At 42.5% G+C, this 22,732-nt stretch overlaps 1 protein-coding gene and 1 long non-coding RNA gene across 4 annotated transcripts in view; one reads left to right on the top strand and one right to left on the bottom strand.

The window, feature by feature from the left end:
- The window catches only part of RASAL2 (RAS protein activator like 2), a 212,721-nt gene extending 206,715 nt beyond the window's left edge, over positions 1-6,006 (bottom strand). For all 3 annotated transcript variants that reach the window (XM_081121673.1, XM_081121674.1, XM_081121672.1), the window contains exon 1: positions 5,659-6,006. In XM_081121673.1, the coding sequence (XP_080977799.1) occupies positions 5,659-5,860 (202 nt within the window). In that variant the 5' untranslated portion in view covers positions 5,861-6,006. The remainder of the gene's footprint in view (positions 1-5,658) is intronic.
- A 646-nt stretch (positions 6,007-6,652) lies between these two features.
- On the top strand, positions 6,653-20,623 carry LOC308548832. Its single transcript, XR_013997677.1, has 2 exons — positions 6,653-7,038; positions 20,405-20,623. It is a non-coding gene; the product is annotated as an uncharacterized lncRNA (long non-coding RNA).
- The last annotated feature ends 2,109 nt before the right edge of the window (positions 20,624-22,732 follow it).

Below are 22,732 nucleotides of genomic sequence, written 5' to 3'. Positions count from 1 at the left end.
TGAAGAGAGCAACCTGCAAAGAACAATTACATAAACTGTTTCAACTTACCTCATCCTTCTTTCTAAAGAAACAAAGCATTAGAAACCACTGCCCTGCCAACATTTATTTCCTTAGTAATCTCAGTAAAGCCTACTTTCTTTGTCATGTGAATCCCTTTTCTTTTCCTTAGCAAATCAGAGAAAATTTTATTGTTCATTCAACATAATAGGACACAACCGTACATCATTTTTAAAGTTTATGCACTTAATTTTATTATCTGAAAAAGATAAAGGAAATCCTTAAAACAATTTTCAAATAAGTAGGGGTATTCTAGAACTTCGTATTTTTACATCAGAAAATTTGTACAGAACCTCAATTCCATACCTGCAATTCCTAAATCCAAAAGCTCTGATAACCTTTTTTCATAACTTCTTTATAGTAAAATCTGACCTGCGCTGACAACACTATTTATACTCTTATACCACAGTGTGAATATTCACTTATTTAATTGCAGAAATATTAACACAGCTGATTCCTGCATGTTGCTCCAGACCCCACTAGGGGGTTAATGTCACTGTATATATATCATCTTTTCTTAAAAAAATTTTTTTTGAATTCTGAAACACTCCAGTCCAAATCGTTTTGGAAAAGAGATTGTGGATGTATAGTTTCATCCTTCAAAAATATTTTTAGCCCGGCCAGGCGTGGCTCAGTGGTTGAGCCGTCGACCCAGGATCCAGGCGATCGGGGTTCGATCCCCAGTCGGGGCATGCAGGAGGCGGCTGATCAATGACTCTCTCATCATTGATGTTTCTCTCTCTCTCCCTCTCCTTTCCTCTCTCTGAAATCAATAAAGACATATTTAAATATATATATATATAATTTTTATTCTTTGAAAATGAAATAGCAATAAATCAATATGACAGAGGATAGAAAAATACTAAGATGATATAAAGGAAATTGTGCTTCATCTGTAAACATTAATAGAACACATGATTTAAATGACATCTACATATTATCTCTCAAAGGAAGAAAAAAAGGGTTAACTGAAATCAATATAATTTCAAATGAACAGTATATGCCTAGGCATTCTTGAAAGTTCTCTTACTTCGGTGAAGAACTATCTACTAATGTGTATAAAATGTATTTGGAGATCACCAGAAATGGTGTCAACATTCATAGTCAATGTCACATCCTAAATTCTGAACTCAAGCTTAAGATCCCAAGAATCCCTAAAGTATTAATACTCATTTGTAAAAGTTCAATTAACAGTATTTGAGGAAATTAAAACACTTAAGTAACCTGAACATGTTTGGGGATGTACTGGATACACATTCACTGATTTTCTTCTAGCAAGCAATTAGCTAGAGCACACAAAACTTTAACCTTGCTTGAGCGGTATCACTCATTCACACATTAAAATAAAACAGAAATTGTGGGGTTCATATTTAAGACATGTAAGAATAAGTGATTTGCTAAGAATATTCAAAGTTAATTCTGTTAAGAACATTTTTGTGTAAGGTCAGTTAGTCACATCTAATTCATACTGGACCAAAATGAAACTTCCTGGATTTGTTACTGCTTGCAACATTTAAAGTAAATATAGAGACATAAGTATCTAAAAATGGAATAAAATATATCTCACCCTTTGTCTTAATTCCTGAAACATAAGCAATATTATTTACTACAACAGGTAACACTTCTGCCCCCATCAACTCATATCCAGTTCATGAGATTCCCACTGTCATATTTCTATAATTATAAGGTATTTGCTGCAGTATAATTAATTCCCCTTTTCTTCCACCTGCTGAAATAGTACAGGCCTTTAGAAATTTTAATAAATAATGAGCTGTATACTAGCTAACTGGTAGCCAATAATGTTGATATTATGTATTAAACTATATGATTTCTTGGTGATTGCTTTATTAAGATAACTGTATTTCCCCTCTAAGAGTACTTCTGTGCACACACTTGCAGACATGTCTTACTGATGGGTGCTGCGCTCCAATACAGGCACTGCTACAGACTGTATTTCAATTTCTCCCAAAGGGTGTCCTACACTCCCTATCCATTCATGGTAAAGTAGTTAATTTTAATGTTCTCATTGTTTACCAGAAAGCACAGACAGTGAGGCTGCCTTTGCCGCTCCCGTTTCCTTTTGCTAGCCTGCTGAGCTTTTTCAGCCAATTGACTTTGCTTTGAGGCTATAAATATCTGAAAAATGTTCTGCATTTGATGCTCTTGGATTCTGCATCCATATTTAGCTGTTTGTGGCATGCCTTTGTTTAAGCTACTCTACCACCCATACAATCAGTCAGGTTGAGATCTGGATGGTCAAAGGACAGATGGATCAACAATCAACAAACACTGACTTACTGTGAGCAAGGTACCCATCTGCTAGACACAGTGACAATGAAGGGGGTGGCAAGATAGGAATGCAAAGATAAACAAGACAGACTCCCTAGTGTGAAAATTTTTATAGTCTTGACAGGGCATGGGCACAACTTATTGTTATACTGAAATACAACAAATGACACATTTCACAACTAAAAGAAAAGGAAGACAGCATAAATTTTTTTCTTAGCTCAGTATCAAAGATGTGCATTTGTGTTCTAAACATAGATCCACCTATTATAAAGCTCTGAACATATTTCAAAAAAGTTTTCCAATCATGGCAATACATTACATCTATATATATCTACGTGTGTATATATATATATCTCAACTTGCCAATAGCAAACTCAAAACAGTGCCTAGTCTTCCAATTCTGTGAGGTAAACTAATAAAATATTGTTTCTAAGAGTTTCTGTTAAGATCATCTTTGGGGTGGATGGTACTTTTGTTGTTGTTTGTATGCATACTGGTTTCAAACATAAGTGTTCTGCAGAGCATGGGAACCATAGCCAGAAGCCAAAAGCACTTAATACAGCTCCTTGTTCTGTACCCTACCCTAAAATCCACATGGCTATTTTAGGTTAGGTCTCAAAACTGAATGAGCTAGAACTGAGCAAGATCCCCATCGCCACCTTCCTATCTTGTGAAAACATTCCAAACAAATATACATCTGCCCTCAACATTCCTTCTTTCAAAACTGAGTTCATTGACCTCTTGATAAAAGTGCTTCCCAGGATCCTCTGACAATCATGATTTAAATGCATTTGGGGCTTGCTTGATGCCTCACACCAAGAGTCAGGCTGAAATTGGAAGGCCAAGTTGTAGGTAAAATAATAGGGCAGACCATAGAATCAGACAACTCTAAAGCTAAAATGGACCATAGATACCAATTACTCCAGATTCCACATTTTACGTAGAAACTTAGACCCACAGAGTTAAAATTACTTGCCCAAAGTCAGACAACCAATTTGTGGCAAAGCCAGAATGAAAAACCAAGTTCTCAACCCCCAGTTTTATACTCTAGACTAGGTTTCCCAGTTTCTGGATTTCTTTTAAAAACATTACACTACACTCATCAAAGTCTCTTTAAATAGTGTAGAAGAATCCAGATGTCCCAAAACAATCAGGATTTTGAACACCCAAAACAAACAAGTAAACAAGGACACCAAAATGAACTAGTGTTTTTCAAACTGGTTTTTTACATTCTATTATTTTTACTTCAAAGCTTTTCAAAGAGTCATACAATAGGCAACTTAAAAACCACCTAAGAACGTAGAAAAGCCAACAGCCATTCAGATAGTTTTGGAATGTTTACATCAAACTAAAGACAACAAAGCAGTATCCAGGATGAGTTGCTTTACAGGAAGGAAAGTAGCAGTTCTAAACAATAAATAAAAACAACTTCTGGTTAATTGATAGGGAATATGAAAAACTTACAAGGTAGTGGAACGTCTGCAACTTGACACTGAAATGCACACTGTGTGTGAGACAGAGACTATATATGCATGTGTATATATGTACATACATACTTAAGAAAACACACACACACACACCCCTCACAAATCCAGCCCTAGAAAATGGACTACAAAAGCAAACACATTTTTATGGGTTACATGCAGAGAATGATAGTTAACCTAGGTCTATAAAACCCAGGCAGAATAGTTTTGGACACTGCAATAGTGAATTATCATATATACCTATTCTTGCAGTAACATGGACCTATCTCTAACTTCATATAAAAATATATGCCAAAGAAGTGCTTAAGAATAGGAAAAAAGACTAGAATGGGGAAATGTTGTAACCACAATATATACTCGAATTCAAGCTCATTTTCAGATTCTCATCAACCTCTGCTATAAGCTATCAGCTAAGTGGGATTAGCAGGTGGATGGAAAATCAGGCAGGAAAGTTTTTAATCGGCTGAGAATGAACTGGATTGACCCTGCACCCTCTCCCACTTCTTTGCTTGGATTCTTCCAGTTAATGAGAATAACATCGAGAAACACATAAATGTCAAGCAAAATACAAAGTGGAACATACATATATCCTTAAGAATTTGGTTATAGGAACTGCAGGATTTTTAGAACTGGAAGGACCATTAAGAGATTATTTAATCCAATCCACTCATTTTACAGATAAGGAATTTTACAGAGGTCGGAAAAGTGACCTGATCTGCCCCAAATCACATAGGCATTTGGTGGCAGAACTGAGAGAAAAACTCAAACCTCTGGAGTCCTAGCTCTGTGGTCTTTCTCATAGTGAGGGACCTGACGTCTTGAAATCAGCTGAACTATCTAGAGAGACAATTTCTAAGTCTCGGTCACTCTTGAATAGAAAACACATACCCTGTTCAGAAGGATGAATAAAGAAAACGTAATGGATCACTACAGGCTCAGATGCACATACCTGCAGCGTAACATCCTAACATTGCATTTGATCCCAGGTGCTTCAAGTTTGCCATCTTAGACTCAGCAACATTGTGCATGTCTTTTGTGTCCATGTGAGCTAAGTGACAAACATCCTGACCTTCCAATATTTTGGAAATCCGCTGCCTAGTCCTGATCGCCAGGCTATATATAAATCCTGGAGCTATGTGTTTTCAAAACCAGCATGGTTTTAATGTGGCCACAAGGCTCACCCTAATAGGATCTCATCATTCAGTTTTAATTAAAGAGGTGGTTACTAGGAATGAAGAAAGGGAAAGTTTTAGTGTGTTCATCACTTTTAACTTGCCACTCAGCCACTTTACAAAGGGAGCCAGAAACAATAGTGCAATCTGAAACAGTCCACACCAGTTGTTCTAAGCGGTCGCCTTTGGAGAGTGAGGTTCAGAAAGAGGTTACAGATTAGTCTTTTCCCAGCAAATATATACTCTGGCTATGCTTTTTCAGAATATCCTGGTTTCCAGCCTCGCCTCCAACAAGAGAAAGAAAAGGAACCCCGTTCACTTGATTTCATGGCGTGTTCCATCAGACCTTCTTGAAGATCTGTTGACAGTTCCCTGTAAGCAATCACCTAAGAATTAAGTCCTGCGTGGCTCAACACAACCTTAAACTTAGGGCAGGTGCCTGAAAAGGTCCAAAGACCACAATGAGTCACGTCTCTCTACCCTAAGGCTAGTCTGGAGAAACTTGTCAGAAATGCACCCCGGGATGGAAAGGGACGTGGGAAACCGGCCCAGAACGGACGGGAGCTGAGAACGCGGCTGAAACTAGCTGGGGAATGAATTCCAGCCTGAGCGAAGGTAAGAGACACCAGCCTCCACGGCGGCCCGCGGTCCTTACCGTACACCCGGACCCAGCTCTGCTGCTGGCACACCGACTCCAGAAGGATCCGGTCCAACATGCCACCAGCCACGGCGCCGCTGACGGGGACGATCGCGTCCAGCTCCTCCGGGGGTAGCGGCGAGTCGGACTCCAGAGCCGGGAACATCTCCGGCCAGGACAGCGCCTCGGCGGCTCCTCCGGACGCCGGGGAGAGCTCCATGCTGCCGGGGCGCGGCGGCGGCGGGGCGGGCGCGCGGCTCCGCGCCCTGCCTGCGGGGAGGGGAGCGCGCGGCGGCGGGGCAGGCGGCGAGCGGCGGCGGGCGCGGACGCGGCTCACCTCCTTCCCGGCCGCCCACTGCCCGCGGCTCGGGCGCCGCAGCCCACCTGCAGCCGGCGGGCGGGACCCAGGCCGGGAGGCGGATCCAGCGTGGCCCCGGCCGGGGGTGGGTCCGGGCTCAGGTGTGGGTCCCTCCCGGGAGGGGACGAGGAAGGACCCGGGAGGGGCGGCTCGCCCGCCAGCCCCTTCGGAGCCGCCTCCCTACGCCCCGGCCGGCGTCTCCCGCGGCTGGAGCGGGCTCGGGCCGGGGACCCCGCGCGGCCGGCGGGGCTGGGCTGGGGGCGTCGCCGCCAGGGGCCGCCCCCTCTGACCGGCTCCCGCCGCCGCTGCCGCCTCGGGGGCTCCGAGTGTCCGCTCCCTCAGCCTGAAGGGGGCCGATAGCCCTGGGTTCTCGCTCTCGTGCCCTCAGCCCTCACCCCAAGAATGAGCCGGCCCGCCCCCCCTAACTCTCGGGACACCGCTGCCGTCGCGGCTCCGGCTCCGGCTCCGCCGCAGATCCCACAAGCCCGGCAGCCGCGGCGGTGGCGGCGGCAGGCGGCATCCCAGGGTGATAGGCCGGAGCAATCGAGCGCCGAGCGCCCGGCCGCGTGTGCAATCGAGTAACGAAGCGGAGGAGGAACTGCCGCCGAAGGCAGGAGAAATCGAACGCCGAAGTATTCATCGCGCCGGTCCCGCCTCCTTTCCAATTACTTTCTTCGCGGCCGCCCCGCGGTGCGTGGTCCGGGTCTCTCCTGCCGCTGCTGAAGCTTAAAGTGGAGGCGGCGTGGGGAGGCGGAGAGGAAAAGGGGTGCGGGAAATTTAAAAAGAAAGAAAGAGAGCTCCCTTTCCCATGGTCACACCCTTCCCCTCCTATGCATGTACTTCTGTGCTTCTCTGTTTGAGCCAGCGTTTCTGACTGGAGGAGGGATCGGAGCGGCTGTTCTGTTTCACAGGCGCCCGGGGAAACTCCTCCTTCCCCGGAGGAGAGTTGGCAGCGGCGTCGGGGGCTGTGGGCTGTGGGATCCGCGCTCCGAGCCCGGTCCGCGCTGGAGCTGGACTTGTCATCGCTCAGAATAGCTCGGGTAAGAAGTGTGGTGTGGATGGATGGACGCCTCGCGAGCGCCGGGTTGCTCGGAAGCCCAGTATGAACCAAACATGTTTCTCTTTTTCTTGCCTTTGATCTTTGTGCAATATGCTGGCTTTTTTTCCTCTAATGATGTCACTGGCGTTTTATTTTTGGTCTATTTGTAGACTCTTGTCTCCCTTGACCTTGGCTTTAATTTTATGCCCACCCAAGACGGCTTCCACCAGTTCAGGCTTAAGAGCTTGCTGGCAAAGTAAAAAAATTGAAAGTAACAACTTATGTGCCTTGTACATAGTAGGTCTTCAACAATGTTTTTGAACATAGTTAGAACAGAACAGAAATTCCACAATATGTTGTTTTTTACACTTTTTTGGGGGATTTTAGTATTTCCCCCCCATTTCTCTCTACTTTGCGCAGAGACTGGTCTACAAGGGGACATTTTCAAGTTCTGGTTTTATGGTGTTCTGGTGTGTTATTTGGGCTTATCAAGAGCTATGAGGATGCATTTCTAATTTTATTTTTTTTTTAATCCTCACCTGAGGGTATTTTTTCCATTGCTTTTCAGGAAGAGTGGAAGGGAGAGAGTGAGAGGAACATTGTTGTGAGAGAGGCACATTGATTAGCTGCCTCCCACATTCGCCTCCACTGCCTGGTAGGAGCCTGCATCAGAGGAACATGCCCTTGGCCAGAATGGAACCTGGGACCCTTCAGTCCACCAGCTGGCCAACGCTGTAACTACTGAGCCAAACCAGCCAGGACTTCCAGTTCTTATTTAGAGCAACAGTATTTCTAAGCAGGAAGTGACCTTAGCGATAATCTCACCCTGCCTCTTGTTTAACAGGTAAGGAAACTGAGGAAGAGCCAGGTTACCTGGTAAATCAACTACCAGTACAAAAGAGCCTGCAATGTCTCCAAGATAATGGTTAATTACTTCAACTTTGTTCCCTCCAGAATCTTTTGTGGTTAAGCTTGTTGATATGTGGCTTGGTGATATATTTGGATTAGTCATTTCTAAAATCTAGAACCCTGATTTCTTACTACCTGACTCCATAATCAGACTTCCAAGTTTAAACCATTGTATTTTTCAGTGCTTGAGTGGACAGGGAATGTGTTGAAACTAGGAGATTGCAGGGCCCAGCCTTACACAGAGCCAGAGCTTTTTTTTTTAACATTTAAAAAAATATTTTTTTATTGATTTCAGAGAGAGAAAGGGAGAGGGAGAGAGAGATAGAAACATCAGTGATGAGAGAGTGACTGATCTGCTGCCTCCTGCACACCCCCTGCTGGGGATTCAGTGGGAAACCCTGGGCATGTGCCCTGACCAGGAATCAAACTGCGATCTCCTGGATCCTAGGTTGATGCTCAACTTCTGAGCCACGCCCGGCGGGCACCTTTGCATTCTTTCTTCCACCCTAGCTTGCTTAAATCCAACCCTGCTTTCCATTCCCACTGATACCGTCCCAGCTCAGGCCTGGTTAGCTTTCACCAGGATGATGCATTAGTTTTTAAGCTGTCCTCCTTCCCCGAGGCCTTTCTACCTCCAGTTCATCCTACACTCTGCTGGAGGTGAAGTAACCTAAAACAGTTCAGAGCAGGCCACATCCAAACTAAAAAAACAGCTCCTTGCTGCCCCTAAGTAAAATGCATGCTCTTTAAAGGGGCCTTCCAAATGTGATCCCAAATCACCATTGCTACCTGACTCATTGCCTGTGCTCTGCCAACCCAAATGGCTCACTGTTCCCCAAATACATCCAGCACTTTCGTTGCCCCTTGCTTCTGCTTGTTCTTATGTAAGGAATGTCCTTTCCTTCATCTCTGTCTGCCAAAAACCCACCAATCTTCAAACCCTCCTCCCACTCTACCTCCCACCAAATGCCAATGCCCTCCTCCAGCAAGTCGTTTCCTATCCTCCAAGCTGGCAGTGATCTCTACCTCCTCTGAGTTCCCATGGCATTTGCTGTCTGTCTTCTGGAACCAATCACAGTATGTGTTGTGATATAGTCCTTTGTATAACTCTAATATCTACTGTTAGGTAATAAGCATCTTAAGGGCAGAGGCCTTGAGTTATCCCCTGTAATGTCTTTCATATATCAACCCCTTAATGAAACCAGAAGCCAGCAAGCAAGAAAACCTGCTTGCATGCTAGATGTTTGGGGCTGCAAGAAACACTGAAATAATCAATTGAATAAACCCAGCCATGCAACCCCCATTCTTTCCCCTGCCCCTCCCCCATTGAAAAAAATAAACATACCTAGACCTAGGAAAATGACATGCCTTGCCCAAGGTCACACAAACAGTGCCAGAGGAAGGATTAGAATTCAGATCTCCTGAATCAGCCCTATCACCAAATTGTTTCCTTCCTGCCCTTTTTCAGTTCTTCCCTAAAAGGATATTTTTCTTGTTAATAAAGGTTTCCTCAGTAATTTTATTCCTTTACATATTATTTAAGCTTAAAGCATTTATGCCACATTCCTGGCCCCACATATAATTTTAGCAAAATTATACTTTTTTTTTTAAACCAAAGGACCAGAGACATCAGAGAAACATCTGGTCTGATTCATCAGGGTAGCAGCAACATTTCTATTTATACATGAGCACAGCCCTATCTTTGTAGCGCTCAGCTGTTCCTCATTGCTCAGTATGTCCCCCTTTTCAACCTTGTCCGTCCCTCATCAAGAGAGCATCCTGCATCCTGAGTCTTAAGGAGAGTCTAATTCAGTAAAAGAAAATATATTCCCTAGTCCCTAGAAAGGGTCTGTATTTAAAAGGAACTATTTCCTTACTTGCTCAGTCTCTGTTTAGGAGCCTAGGACAGCAAGCCTCTAGTGGTTGGGTGGCTGCCATTCATTCCACTGCATTCTGAGTAGAAAGAAGTTGGATAAAAACCAAAGCTGTGGCATGAGTGAAGTCTGGAAGCAGGTCAGGTAGAAAGGAAGCGAGTATTCTAAACAGGGCAGCTGAGGTCGATGTAGAAAACTTAGGGATCTCTGGTTCTCCTCACAGCAACATTTGACAGTGATTTTAAATTAGAAACTGTGTGATCTTAGGTGTTCATTGATACCAAGAAAGACTCAGGAATCTTCTTGGGCTTTCTTTTAGGAGACGTGGGTTCTTTAGAAGGTCCCTGTTTGCACCAACCAATGACAACATTGTTTGTGAAAGCAATGGAGCAGGTAGGAGACAAACAGACCTCCACCAGTCATTTCTCCTTGGCAAAAGCTCCTCCACAATAATGACCTCACCTCAGCATTCAACTACAGGAATGCAAAAAGAGTAAAAACACTCAGATGGAACCACAAAGGGCCCCTGACATCAGGGCCTAATTAAAACCTTTAGAGGTTCTAAATACTGAAAATAATATGGTGCCTCACCTCACCCCATATAAATAAAAAAAATTGCATAGTGATAGAAAAAGCAACAGAGTTCTGATTTTTTATTTTTTTAGTAATGACCACTACAGCTCTTGTTTAATGGCAAATATCAAACTCTTAAGATTTTATCTGAGTTTTTGTGTGCTCATCCGTTTGGCAGTGCTGTGAACACCACCGTATCTTTTGAGTAATTCAGCTCTGCCTGGGATACACAGTACCAATCATCTATTAACTAACAGTCTATGAAGGGGTAATCTCTAGCAAATTAATTTCTGCGTTCTTTTAGTAACTATAGAAACACCAAGTTATTCACTCTAGCCAAAGAAACTGGTCATTTCCTTGGTTTTGTGGTTCTAAATGAGCTCTTAAAAGATGCAATAAAAAACAACAACAGAGCCAAATGATTCTAGAAGAGAGACTTTTAAAATGAATCCACTGTCCTCATATGACCCTGAGAGCAATACTATCACAATTGGTCAGCATGTGGAGGCTACACTAGCCCATTTTCATTTGGTGTCAAGGTATCAGTTAAAATGGCTGTAGCTTCTTTAAGACTCATCAAAGACAAAAATAATCCAAAATATATCCCTAGGAAGTTGTCATCTAAATATGGGTGAAGATGGTCATAGCAGCCAGCTCCTGAATGTCTCATCATTATTGATTAGGATTGATTGCTGGTATTGAGAATAAGAAATCTAGAAGGTTATTTGGGGGGGAGGGGTCACTTTCCCATTGGTCTATAATGGGACATCTTTAGCAGGACAACTAGAGAGGAGCCAGAAGTTTAGAAGCTAGTAGTCAGAAAGTGGGATATTGAAATTTAAGGTTGCTGAGGTATAACGACTGAGTGATGACAAGGTACAGAACGTGGTCCTGGGAAGTAGATAACTAAAGTAGAGTGGAGGAGGTGGTCCCAGGGTTCAGGAAGCACCCAAAATTAGAAAGCTACATTATTGAACTCCTAGGATGGTGGTAGGGAGTGGGATAAAGACAACTGAGTTGGGTTTCAAACTCTGGGGAATGAAAGGAAGCGACCAGGAGGTTGGTTAATTAGTGGCTGGGGGGAGGAGAGGGTGGGAGCTCATCCTTAAGAGAAGGTTGAGCTTTAGCATGAGGGTTGAAAAGTGATGTTCTGGAAGTAGCCATGGGGTCAGCCAAATGCCAACCCAGGCACCCCAACCCCTCTACAGCACAACAGAACAAAAGTGTATGAGACAGCGAACAGCCCCAACTAGCGGAATTTGTAGGGCAAATCCTAGCCTGGAAGGAGACACCTTACTTCAAGCCAAGAAGTAGAGAGTGCACTTCCTAGAAGAAATACTAGGAATGTAGAATATTTTATTTACAATGAAATAATGGTTCCAGGTGACTCTGGAAAAGGTGATTAAGGGATTTGTAGTGACAGGCACAAGGGATGAGAGAGGGTTCATAGTGATAAACCGAAGTGAGAAAGTACTAAACCATTAAGGGGACAAGAAAAAGATGATAGGCGACAAGAAGCATTTCCCTTTTAATCAGTGACTTAGGATTATAGAAATGAGAGAGATGGGCTTCAAATATTATCCTTTGGCAAATGCTTTTTGATATTCCTGTTGGATAAAGGTGCTGTCAGAATGCAGAGATGTGATGAGAGCTGCCACAAGTTTTGGAGAGGCCGTAGGGACTTTGTTCTTATGTGAGCTATGTCTCAATTCAGAGTGGTACCAACAACCCTACTTAGAACAAAGTTTCTCTCTAAGTTTGTGGCTCAGCAAAGGGGCCATTTCTCCATTCCATGAAAACTCAAACCTGTCACTCTCTTTATTTTATTCTTAGACTCTTCTGGCCCCATGCCCTGCCTGGGACTAATAATTGCTCATCTGAAATACTCTCGCACCAGTCTCTTCTATTCCCTTGTACCCTGTGCATCAACTCTGGAGCATTCTCACAGTCTGCTTTTTTCAGCTCCTCCTTCTCAAGCATCTGAAGACTAGAGAAAAATCACATAATCTAGGGTGTTATGCTCTTACAGATTCAAGCTCAATGAGTTCTCAGAGACTCCATCAATCCCTTAACTTTCATCAATACCCTCTCCCATTTTCTCCAGTAAATATACCTAATCTTTGCCTCTCTCTTCAAGACCTAGTCAACTTCCAACTCTCATTCTCAGCAAATGTTTCTGCCCCCTATTTCAAGAAAAAAATGAGGCCCCTGAACAAGATCTTCTTCAACATTCCCACCCTACCCCATCTTTTCCTTCAGCCTCAGAGATGAGTGATTCCTCCTCTTTTTCAAAAGCCAAACTCTCCCATGTCTTCCTTTCCAATCCATTTTTTTTTTCTTGTCTTACTACCTTGATTAGGACCTCCAGGACAATGTGGAACAGCTACAGCAGCCATGTCTTGTTCCTGACTTTAAAGGGAATGTTGCCATGATTTCAACATTAAGTATGATATCTGCTGCAGGTTTTTGACGTCAAGGATTATTTTATCTATTTTTAGTTTTCTAAGAAGGATGTTGTAAAATCATAAATAATGCTATTCAACAGTTAAAAATCCATGTACAAGTGTGGATATATCTCATTCTTTACTTTCTTTATGGGCCTCTCTTCTCCCTGGAATCTCCCTTGACCAGTGCTCTTCCCTCTACACATGTTCCCTCAGTGACCTGACACCCTCAGTGTTTCAACCACCACCCGCATGGAGATGAATTCCAATGCTGCACCTTTGTGTCAGATCTCTCCCTGCAGTTCTAGTTTATTTTGGCTCATTCTGGCTGTCTCAAAGGCACCTAGGAATTCCCGCGTTTAGAATAGAACTCATCTTTTCCATTAAATTACTTTCTCCTCCTGTAGACACAATCTTAGCTCCCGACCCCATCCATTACCCACAATTTCCATCCAAGGGAGAATTCTTTGATAGGCTCTCTCTATCATTCTCAGATCCAATCAATTACCATGCCCTGACAGTTTAACTTCCTAAACATTGCTCATCTGTCCCTGCCTCTCCATCCGCACTTTCCATGCCTCAGATGCGACTTGCTTCATCTTTTACCTGAACTAGAACAACAATTTGCTAACAAGTCTTTGTTCTGTCTACGTCAGATATTCATACGATCACAGATGCCACTGCAAGCCCTTTCTAATTGTTCTCTTGAAGCCCCTGAAGTAATTTATCTAAATATCTAACCTTGTCATGTCCCTTTTCTGCCTTAAAACACTTTAGTGTTTTACCCTGGCCGGTGTGGCTCAGTTGGTGAGAGCATCATCCTATGCACAGAAGGGTCTCAGTTCTCGGTCAGGGCACATGTCCAGGTTTTGGGTTCACGTACAGCAGGCAACCGATCGACGTTTCTCTGTCACATCTATGTTTCTCTCTCTCCCTCTACGTTCTCTCTCTCTTGAATCGATAAAAAACAATCTTGTCTCCCCGACTCAAAAGTGCTTGTATTTCCCTCTGTAACCTGTGCATTTTTTCCTTCCACGCCTTTGCCTATCCTGTCCTTTCTAAAAGGCACATCTCCACTTCCTTCACCTCTCCTACCCCTGACTCAAATCTCATTTCCCTCCACATCTCTACCTGACTAGCCCATCAGATCCTTTAAAATCCAAGTCAGCTGTCAGCTCATTCAAAAAGCCATCCCTAGCCCCTGACCCCTTTCACGGGCTTCACTAAGTGTCTGTCTTTAATGATCTCATAAATGCCGTGACTATTTACTATATTTTGCACTTACCATATGGTATTGCAATTATTTCTTTATTTGTCCCTTACTGGACTATGACCTCATCAAGAGAACTAATTGGGTTTTATTCATATTTGAAGTCCGAGGACCTAGCAGAGTATCTGGCACATAAATATTTGTTGAGTTAGATGAATAATTTAGTTGAATTGAATATGCTCTTTGCAGAAACATTTGGTTTTCCTATTATTGCTTAAAATTTAGTTTTTGCTAGGCTTTTCCCACCACATAGACTTCATAAATTTATTTCTTTAGTTTTGCTCTGGCTAATCAACTCTAAGAATAAAAAATATTTACATAATGGAATACTTCTTGGCCCTTCTTACCCTTTGAGACAGCGTGGATGGACCGGAGAGTATTATGCTAAGTGAAATAAGCCAGTCAGAGAAAGACAAATATCATATGATTTCACTTATATATGGAATCTAATGAAAAAGCTAAACTAGCAAACAAAATGAAAACAGACTCATAGGTACAGAGAACAGACTGACAGCTGTCAGAGGAGGGGATGGGGCTGGGTGAAAAAGGTAAAGGGATTAAGTTAAAAAAAAACAACAAACAACCAAAAAATAAAAAACACCTCATAGACGACAGTATGGTGATTACTAGAGGGAAAGGGGGTTAGGGGAATGTAGGAGAGGGTAAAGGGGACGATGAAAGGAGACTTGACTTAGGGTGGCAAACACACAATACAATATACAGATGATGTATATAGAATTGTACCCCTGAAACATATAATTTTACTAACCAATTTCACCCCAACAAATTCAATTAAAACGCACACACACAGTGACCTATCAGTGTATAGATTAGAGTAGGAAACCACAGGGGAAAGTAGAAACAAATAAATTAGGATAGAATGATGAAAGGAGGTCCAAGTGAGAACACACACTACCTATCAGTATTCACTAATACTATGGGGAGGTGTGATTAATATCAGCAGAATCACAGTGTCAGTGGCTCCTGAATTATTTGTGAAGTCGGCTATCGCCTTGAGGTTTACATAAATTCATCTGGAAACCTCACCTCACGTCTCACGGGAAAACCAATGCTCTCCCCGAACTCCCTGCAGTTTTTCTGGGCTCCCCACTCCCTTGGTGACCTCAGGGTGTGGTCTCTGGCTTCCTCTCAGCTCCCGCCCTTCATTCTGTGTCTTGCAGCTGTTCCTGTGTCTTCACTGGGCCCCGACCGGAGGGTGGGTTACAGCCTCTCCTCCATTTCCCACCCCAAATTCATGAAAGGCAGCGGCCTGCAGCAGGCTCTTCTGAGGACCCCAAGAGAATGTCTGCCACGCAGCAGCCAGCGTAACCCTGAAAACCTGATTCCCTTGCTCTGTTTGCAGCAGCCCGAAGTTAAGCCTCCTGACTTTTTGCTTGGCCTTCTCTCACTCTTCCTCATTTACTTTCTTTCTTCTCAGTTTCCCAGTTGCTTGTGCAGAATGATTTTGTGATCTTTTTGTTGTTTCTTCCCAACCCATACAGAGCCTCTACTTCCACTCCTTTGGTGCCTCTCCGATATTGTTCTAATCAAAGACAATTCCTTACCTAAAAAGAACTCTTGTGCCAGTTTGCAACATATTTCCTCATTCCTTGACTACATTCCTATGCATTGTGTGTGTGTGTTTATGTGTCAGGTAACTAAAAATTCAATATTGTTCATTCTGCTCTACGTGATTATTTCTTCCCAACTAAATCTTTTATAAAAATCTATGTAAAAGAGCACCTTTAGTTATTACTAATGATTTGTACCTGAACCAGGGGGTACCAAGCAACACAAAGAGTCACCATCCTGGTGTGCAGTTTGGGCCAAACCAAGGAGGAGTTGTTACAAAATTATGTCTGAACTGGGCCTTAAAACTGTCTCAACCTAATGCCTTTAAATAAACATTCCTCATATTTGATATATGACCAATCTGAATGGAATGCTTCTGAACAACAGCAAATATTGATGGTTCCTAAACTTCTGGAATCCCAAAAAGATTTTTCTCTTTTGGAAAGACTTGATTCTTTCCAGCAAATATTTGTCAAGGGCCTGCTGTGAGTTGGGCACTGTGGTAAACCTTGGGGACTGAGTAGAGAAGAGAAGAGTTGAACTACCTGCTCCTGTGGAGCTTATATTCTAGCAGGGAACACAATAAACAGGAAGGAAACAGGCAATTACAGACTGGGGAAAGTTCAATGAAGAAAGTTGACATGGTAAGTTGATAAAAGAACAAGTGGGGGGAAATGGAGGGGCTCCTGATCAGGTGGTTTGGAAAGGCGTCTTTGAGCCTTGACCTGTTATCTGAAAGCTAAGTGATGAGAAGGAACCAGTCATGCCAAGAAAGGGGGAGACCAGTGAAGAGGTCACTGTAGTGGTCCTGGTAAGAGGTGATGGCGCTTAGACCAGGGTCCTGGCAGTGGAGGGGAAAGGAAGGAGATGTAGTCCAGATACATTTCAGAGGCAGAAATATAGCAGTATTTGCTAATGGGATATCTATCTATAGATAGGTAGGTAGGTAGGTAGGTAAGTAGATAGATAGATAGATAGAAGATAGATAGATAGATAGATAGATAGATAGATAGATAGATAGATAGATAGATGATAGATAGATAGATAGATAGATAGATAGATAGATAGATGATAGATAGACAGACAGACAGACACAGATAGATAGATGGGGGGGGGGGGGAGAGTCAGGGATGACCACAGAGCTTATTTTGACACAAAGATGGAGAAGAAGCCTAGGAGTAAAACAGGCGCGGTAGGGGAATCTAGTGCTCCACTTTGGGCCTATACATTTGAGATGCCTCTTGGACACTCAAATGGGGACACTGGATATAAGAATCTGGAGTTCTGGGAAAGGTTAAGGCTAAAAATACATATTCGGAGTAATCGGCACACAGATGCTATCTAAAGTCACAGTCGACTGATCCCTCCTAGGGAGAGAGTTATTCTTAGAAAAGAGGGCCCAGGACTGAGCATTGAGTCACTTCAACATTTAGAGATCAGATAGAGAAAGGCAGATAGAAAAGAAATGAGGAGAGGCCAGCGAGGCAGGATAAAGCCAAGAGAGCATGAATACTTTGGAAGTCAAAGAAGGGGTGGGCCAGTTAAGTTAGGGAGAGAGTCTTACACCCAGTGCAAGACCCTGCCCAATCTGTGAGCTTTGTGTGCCTGAAGATACAGGTCAAGAAAGGTTTCTAACATCAAATCTTCCAGGAAAGGTTGTACAACCTGAGTGGGTGTCTCAGGGCACCTGCATGTGTTATGGTTCTCCCAGTATTGGAAGATTGAACATAGAATCGGTAAGCAGTGAACAAGTCACCCTAGGCTGCCTTAATATGGGCATAAATTTGTTGACTGAGTCTTAATAGATAATACCTAAAGATCTTTGTGATGAGGACAAAGTGTAAAATCATGATTATAAAATTAGTATGGGTGTTTCCCAATTTCCACAGTAAAAGCAGGATCATCTTTGTTAATTTGTGCCTAGCTCCCTTTTGCAGAAGGCATTTATCACTAGGAATAAAGAACGGTGGCTCTTTGTCATCTCGTTCCTTTTGGTTATTAAGTCCAGCTTCCAACTGAAAGTGGAAACATCAATGGAAAGACACACAACTTTTCATCTTATTATATACAGCACTGACATTCTAGAAAACATCCCTTTGATGGCGAGCCCTTTGCCAATGTAGGGTAGAGCCACTCTGATACGGGCTGTTTTGTTAGTCAGTTTGCTGACACACAGCTTTGACAGTCATTTTGATGCCAGGAACATCTTGATGTGGCTGCCTTGAAGTGGCTGTTTTGATATGGGAACATTTTGACTCTGCCTAAAAACAAACCAATACACTTTCACTTAAAAAAAATTATTACCAAGTAAAGTACATTGACAGAGCTCCTCACCCACTCCCTGAACCCCTATTCCCTATGCCCCCAGAATAGAAGCCAGACTGCACAGGCTGACAGTGGGGCCCTTGAGAGGAAAAAATAAAGTCACCTTCAGGGTGGGAGGAGTCCGGAACAGTGGACCCAGCTCAGCAATAAAACCTGAAGCAAGAGAACGGCCCTGGCCAGTTTGGTTCAGTGGTGAGAACGTCGACCTGTGGACTGAAGGGTCCCAGGTTCGATTCTGGCCCAGGGCATGTCCCTCAATTCAGTTGCAGGCTCCACGCCCAGGTCGGGGTGAGTGCGGGGGGCAACCAATAGATGTGTCTCTCTCACATCCAGGAATTTCTATTTTTTATTTTAAACGAGAAATACAGATGAAGATGATATATCTACCTCCTGCACACATGAGAGATACCCAGCAAAACCAAATCATTCCAACCAGGCTTTGACAGGACATGTACCATTGCATGAAGGACAGTATCATTCAGCAGGGAGATTAAAAAGAGCCACAGCTCTGCACACCCAAACAGGAGGCAGCCACCCAGGCTGCCAAGTGACAGATGTGGGCATGGAGGGATCAGATAGTGGGGTTGATCCAGGGTTGATATTTGTCATTCAGGCATGACTAGACAATAGGGAAAGGAAAGTCAAATGCCTCGGGCTCTTTGTCCCACTCCTATTATCAGGGATCTGCCGGGAATCTGTTATCGAGTGTCCTCTTAGTTGAGTGGAGACTATAAACGGACTTCCTCTATGGCAAATTCTTTTTCTCTCTGAGAATTCTTTTTTTAAGCAACAATAGAACTAAAACACTCTGTGAAACAGGTTAAATCATTAATATGATTAATGGTGTAATTTCTCCAGTACAAGGTGTTCATATCATTTAAGCTAGTGAATGAAAACATTACATTTTTTTCAAAAGATGAATCTGTCTGTTTCTGCCAGCCACCATTATCTCTTTAAAGAACTGGAATGTTATTTAATTGAATTCGAAGATGTATATGAGGAGTACTGAATGATATGTAATATGAACATCTATACAGTGCACATGATTTGTTTCCTGGAAATATGAATTTCCCCTCTTCCAAAACCCATTTACTTCACCTTTCACTGCAAGCATTTCCTATTTTGTTTTAGTTTCAATCCTTTCCAGATACTCTGATTTCAATTTAGGTCAGCAGATACGTATTAAATACTAGTATGTTCCAGTCGTTTTATTAGGCACTACAGGGAACAAAAATATAAATATGAATAAGAAATAACCTCTGCTCACAGGGATATAATGGGGGAGATTAGACTTGAATAAAAACAATATATAAAACATAGAGATATCACTAGGCACTCATATGCATTTAAATATCATCTGATAAATTTCAGATGGTATAAGCTGGCATAATCAAAATGATTTGGAACCACGACTGGAGCAATTAAACCCTACAGGGAGGAGGAAACGGAAAATAGCATTTAATTATGGACAGCCTACTCTGCGATAAGCACTGTGCTGAGTGTTTTACATATCTTGTGTCATTGAATCCCCCCAACAGCCTCATTTTACAAAGCAGGAAACAGCAGCCCAGCAACATTAAGTACCTAGCCCAAGGTCACACAGCTCAGATTTGGCGTGGGGGCCAAATTCAAACCTGGCAGAACGCACACACTCATTTCAGCCCCCTCCAGGAAAGCGGCAGGGTGCGGTAAGAGAAGAATTGGCAGCTCTTGACACTATAATGTTGGAAAGAATGACTTTGGGTTATTAAAAACTCCATAAACAGAAGGTAAAACAAAAGGTAGTCATAGCCAATCTAGATCCACCACTGAGCAATTCAGTGGGCACATCAATCAAAATGGCTATTCAGTAAGTATAACTTTTTATAAGCTTAGTTGGGTTGTCAATGAGAGTAACAAAACACACACACACAAAACAAAAACCAGTAAAAAACCTTTTAAAACCAATTCTTTAGCTTATTGAATCTAGAAAGGTACCTTTTCCTCTAATAAAAATTACTGCTACTAACCAACATTAATTGAACACTTACTAACTCTGGCCTCTTAGGGCCTTGACATCTGTCACTAAGTTCTCATTTGCCAACTTCTCCCCCCCACCCCCACCCCCACGCTTGTTGAACTGATACTGGATTCCCTGGTAGAAACTGTCCTTAGCCTCCACCTAGCTAACTCCTCTGGGACATCTCTCCTCCACCAGCATGTATGTCTTCATGTTTCTACCTGTTGTGGATTAGGCTGAAATACTTCTCCAGGCATGCATTTGAGTATCATACAAATCAGGGACTTTGGTTAAAATGTGTCACAGTGATAGATAGATTGGGGTCAATATATTTCTTAAATACTCTCTGGTTTCCTACACTTCCCTCATTCATAGCACATTTGTGTGTTTTCTGTCGTTAGACCCAAAGCAGTTGGGACCATGGCAATCAAGTGCAATGGCTACGAATTCAGGCTGTTGGAGCAAGATCGCCTGGATTCAGATTCAGACTCTGCAACATCCTGGTCCTGTGACATTAGACGACTTGCTCACTTGTGTCTTAGCTCTGTCCTCTGCAAAGTGGAGATCTTAACAGTGTCTATCAAATACAGTTGTTGCGACGATTAAATGAGTAAAGCTAAGCGAAGCATTTTGAATGGTGTCTGACACACGGCAAGCGTTCAAAAGAAGGCTGTTATTACTTTTGAAGGCAGGTACTGTATCATTTAATTCCACACAGATACTCACTAAATATTTTTGAAATGAGCAAACAAAGGAAATGTTTGTAGCTAAACCTGTCACCAAAATTCTTAATGTTAAGCCCAAACTGAACATTAGGTACATTACACTAAGCACCGTGCATAGAAATGACACCAACATGGTCGCTTGGAACTTTTTGGAAATGAGGTCATCCTATTTCTACCCCAGCTCTCAGGGAATTCCGCTCCCTTGAGGGGGGATGTCTCTGAATCAAACAGGACACCTCAAGGTTCCTGAGTCATCACTGACGCTGAGGTAACGTCTTTATGCGAAGATGACTGTTAAAATCCAGGAGACATTAGGAAACTGTTTTAACATGTTTTCCAGTAATTTAAGACTCCTGGGCCCTCCATTCTCCCTGTGTCACAGACACTTGTAATCTCACTCATTTTGCTCAAGGAGAGGGTGGCCAGAGTCATACAAGCTAGGCTTTATTATTATTTTTTATATTTAACATTTCTTTATTTCATTACCTTTAACATCTGAAAAGGTTTTCCTGCTGAGAAACAACATAAAATGGAAAATTTTACACATGTAACAAAAAGATATGAATATTTTTTTAGATTAGTTTCTATCATGGTGCCTAAAACATCATGAAAGTGATGCCCTAATAGAACTTAAATTGTAGTAATTTTGCTATTTTTAGTTTTTCTTCAAGATTGAATGACTTTAATTCTAAGCTGATAAAAATTACTAGTTTAATTATGGAATAGCTAGAACCCAGCAGAGCCTTATTAATTTAGAGTCTATTAATACAACATTTGAGATAATTCGAACAGCAAGAGTGCTATTTATATAATTTATGGTAAACAATATTCACAAGTAAATTAAGTATAAACAAGATTTTTTTAGGAACTTTTACTATTGTTTTTTCTCCATTTCTTTTTTAAAAATTTTTAATTGAATTTATTGGGGTTACATTGGTTAACAAACTTATATAGGTTCCAGGTGGAATATTCCATAATACATCATTGTATATTGTATTGTGTGTTTACCATGCCAAGTCAAGTCTCCTTCCATCACCATTTATCCCCCCAGCCAGGTTTTATTTCGTTCAAGCTTCACAAGCTTGTGTCGTTTAGAAGTCAGTTTGTAATCATGGCAGTAGTGCCACCAGATGCTTAGTTTGGTCAGGGGAGACACAGAAGCAGAATAACACTGTTTAAGAGAGGCGGGTATGTTCCAGAGAAACAGTCTGAGAGGGAACTGAGGTGACCTAGGAGAAGTTTCAGAGTAGCAAAAAAACCTGGACCAGACATATGCATGGCACCAAGCTGCCAAATACACACGTGTAAATAAAGGTGCATCCCTCTCTAATATTACTGCTCGCCTTCCCCACTCGCCTTCCTCCTACCCCTGCCGGTTGTAGGGATAGACAGACACTGACACAGTATTTCTGTCTTCAGAAAGATAGGCTGGCATCTAGGGAAATGCCCTTGATAGAATGAACTATAAATACAATATTAATCAGAGCAATTTGCTCTTGAATTGTGCCCCCTTTCCCAATATCCCAAAGCAACTCTAGGAGAGGGGCAGAAAAGCATAATCAGTAGCCACCTACTGAGCGTGCAAGTAAAGGTCAAGTGCTCCAACACAGTGGGAAAATTATAACCTGAGTCCTGCCTCCAGAGAAAGTTATTTCCCCAGATGGGCTAAATCTGAATAGATCCCACAGGCAGTGCCTCTGTGCCGAATGGTCTCTATCTTGGTGTCACAGAGCAAGGCACTAAGGATAACAAGGTTAGGGGTTTAATCCACATATAACGCATCGCCTTTGCCCTGAGCACAGTCTTTACTCCTGAGCAGTGATCTTGCAAACGTTTGGGTGGAGGGCGGCAGAGAATGAGGACCAGCCCATTGTCATTAATGGGAAAGCGAAGCAGCAGCTCACACGCCCAGCCTCTTGGCAATAAAAATAGCGCATTACATTAATTTGTACTAAAACTCTCTTTGGACATGAGCATCATTTTTCAGGTCACAGGAATGCTTGA

This window comes from Miniopterus schreibersii, assembly GCF_964146895.1.
Source record: "Miniopterus schreibersii genome assembly, chromosome: 19".
Lineage (NCBI taxonomy): Eukaryota > Metazoa > Chordata > Mammalia > Chiroptera > Miniopteridae > Miniopterus > Miniopterus schreibersii.
The sequence above is the reverse complement of the archived record's forward strand: the minus strand, read 5'-3'. Positions and strand labels throughout refer to the sequence as shown.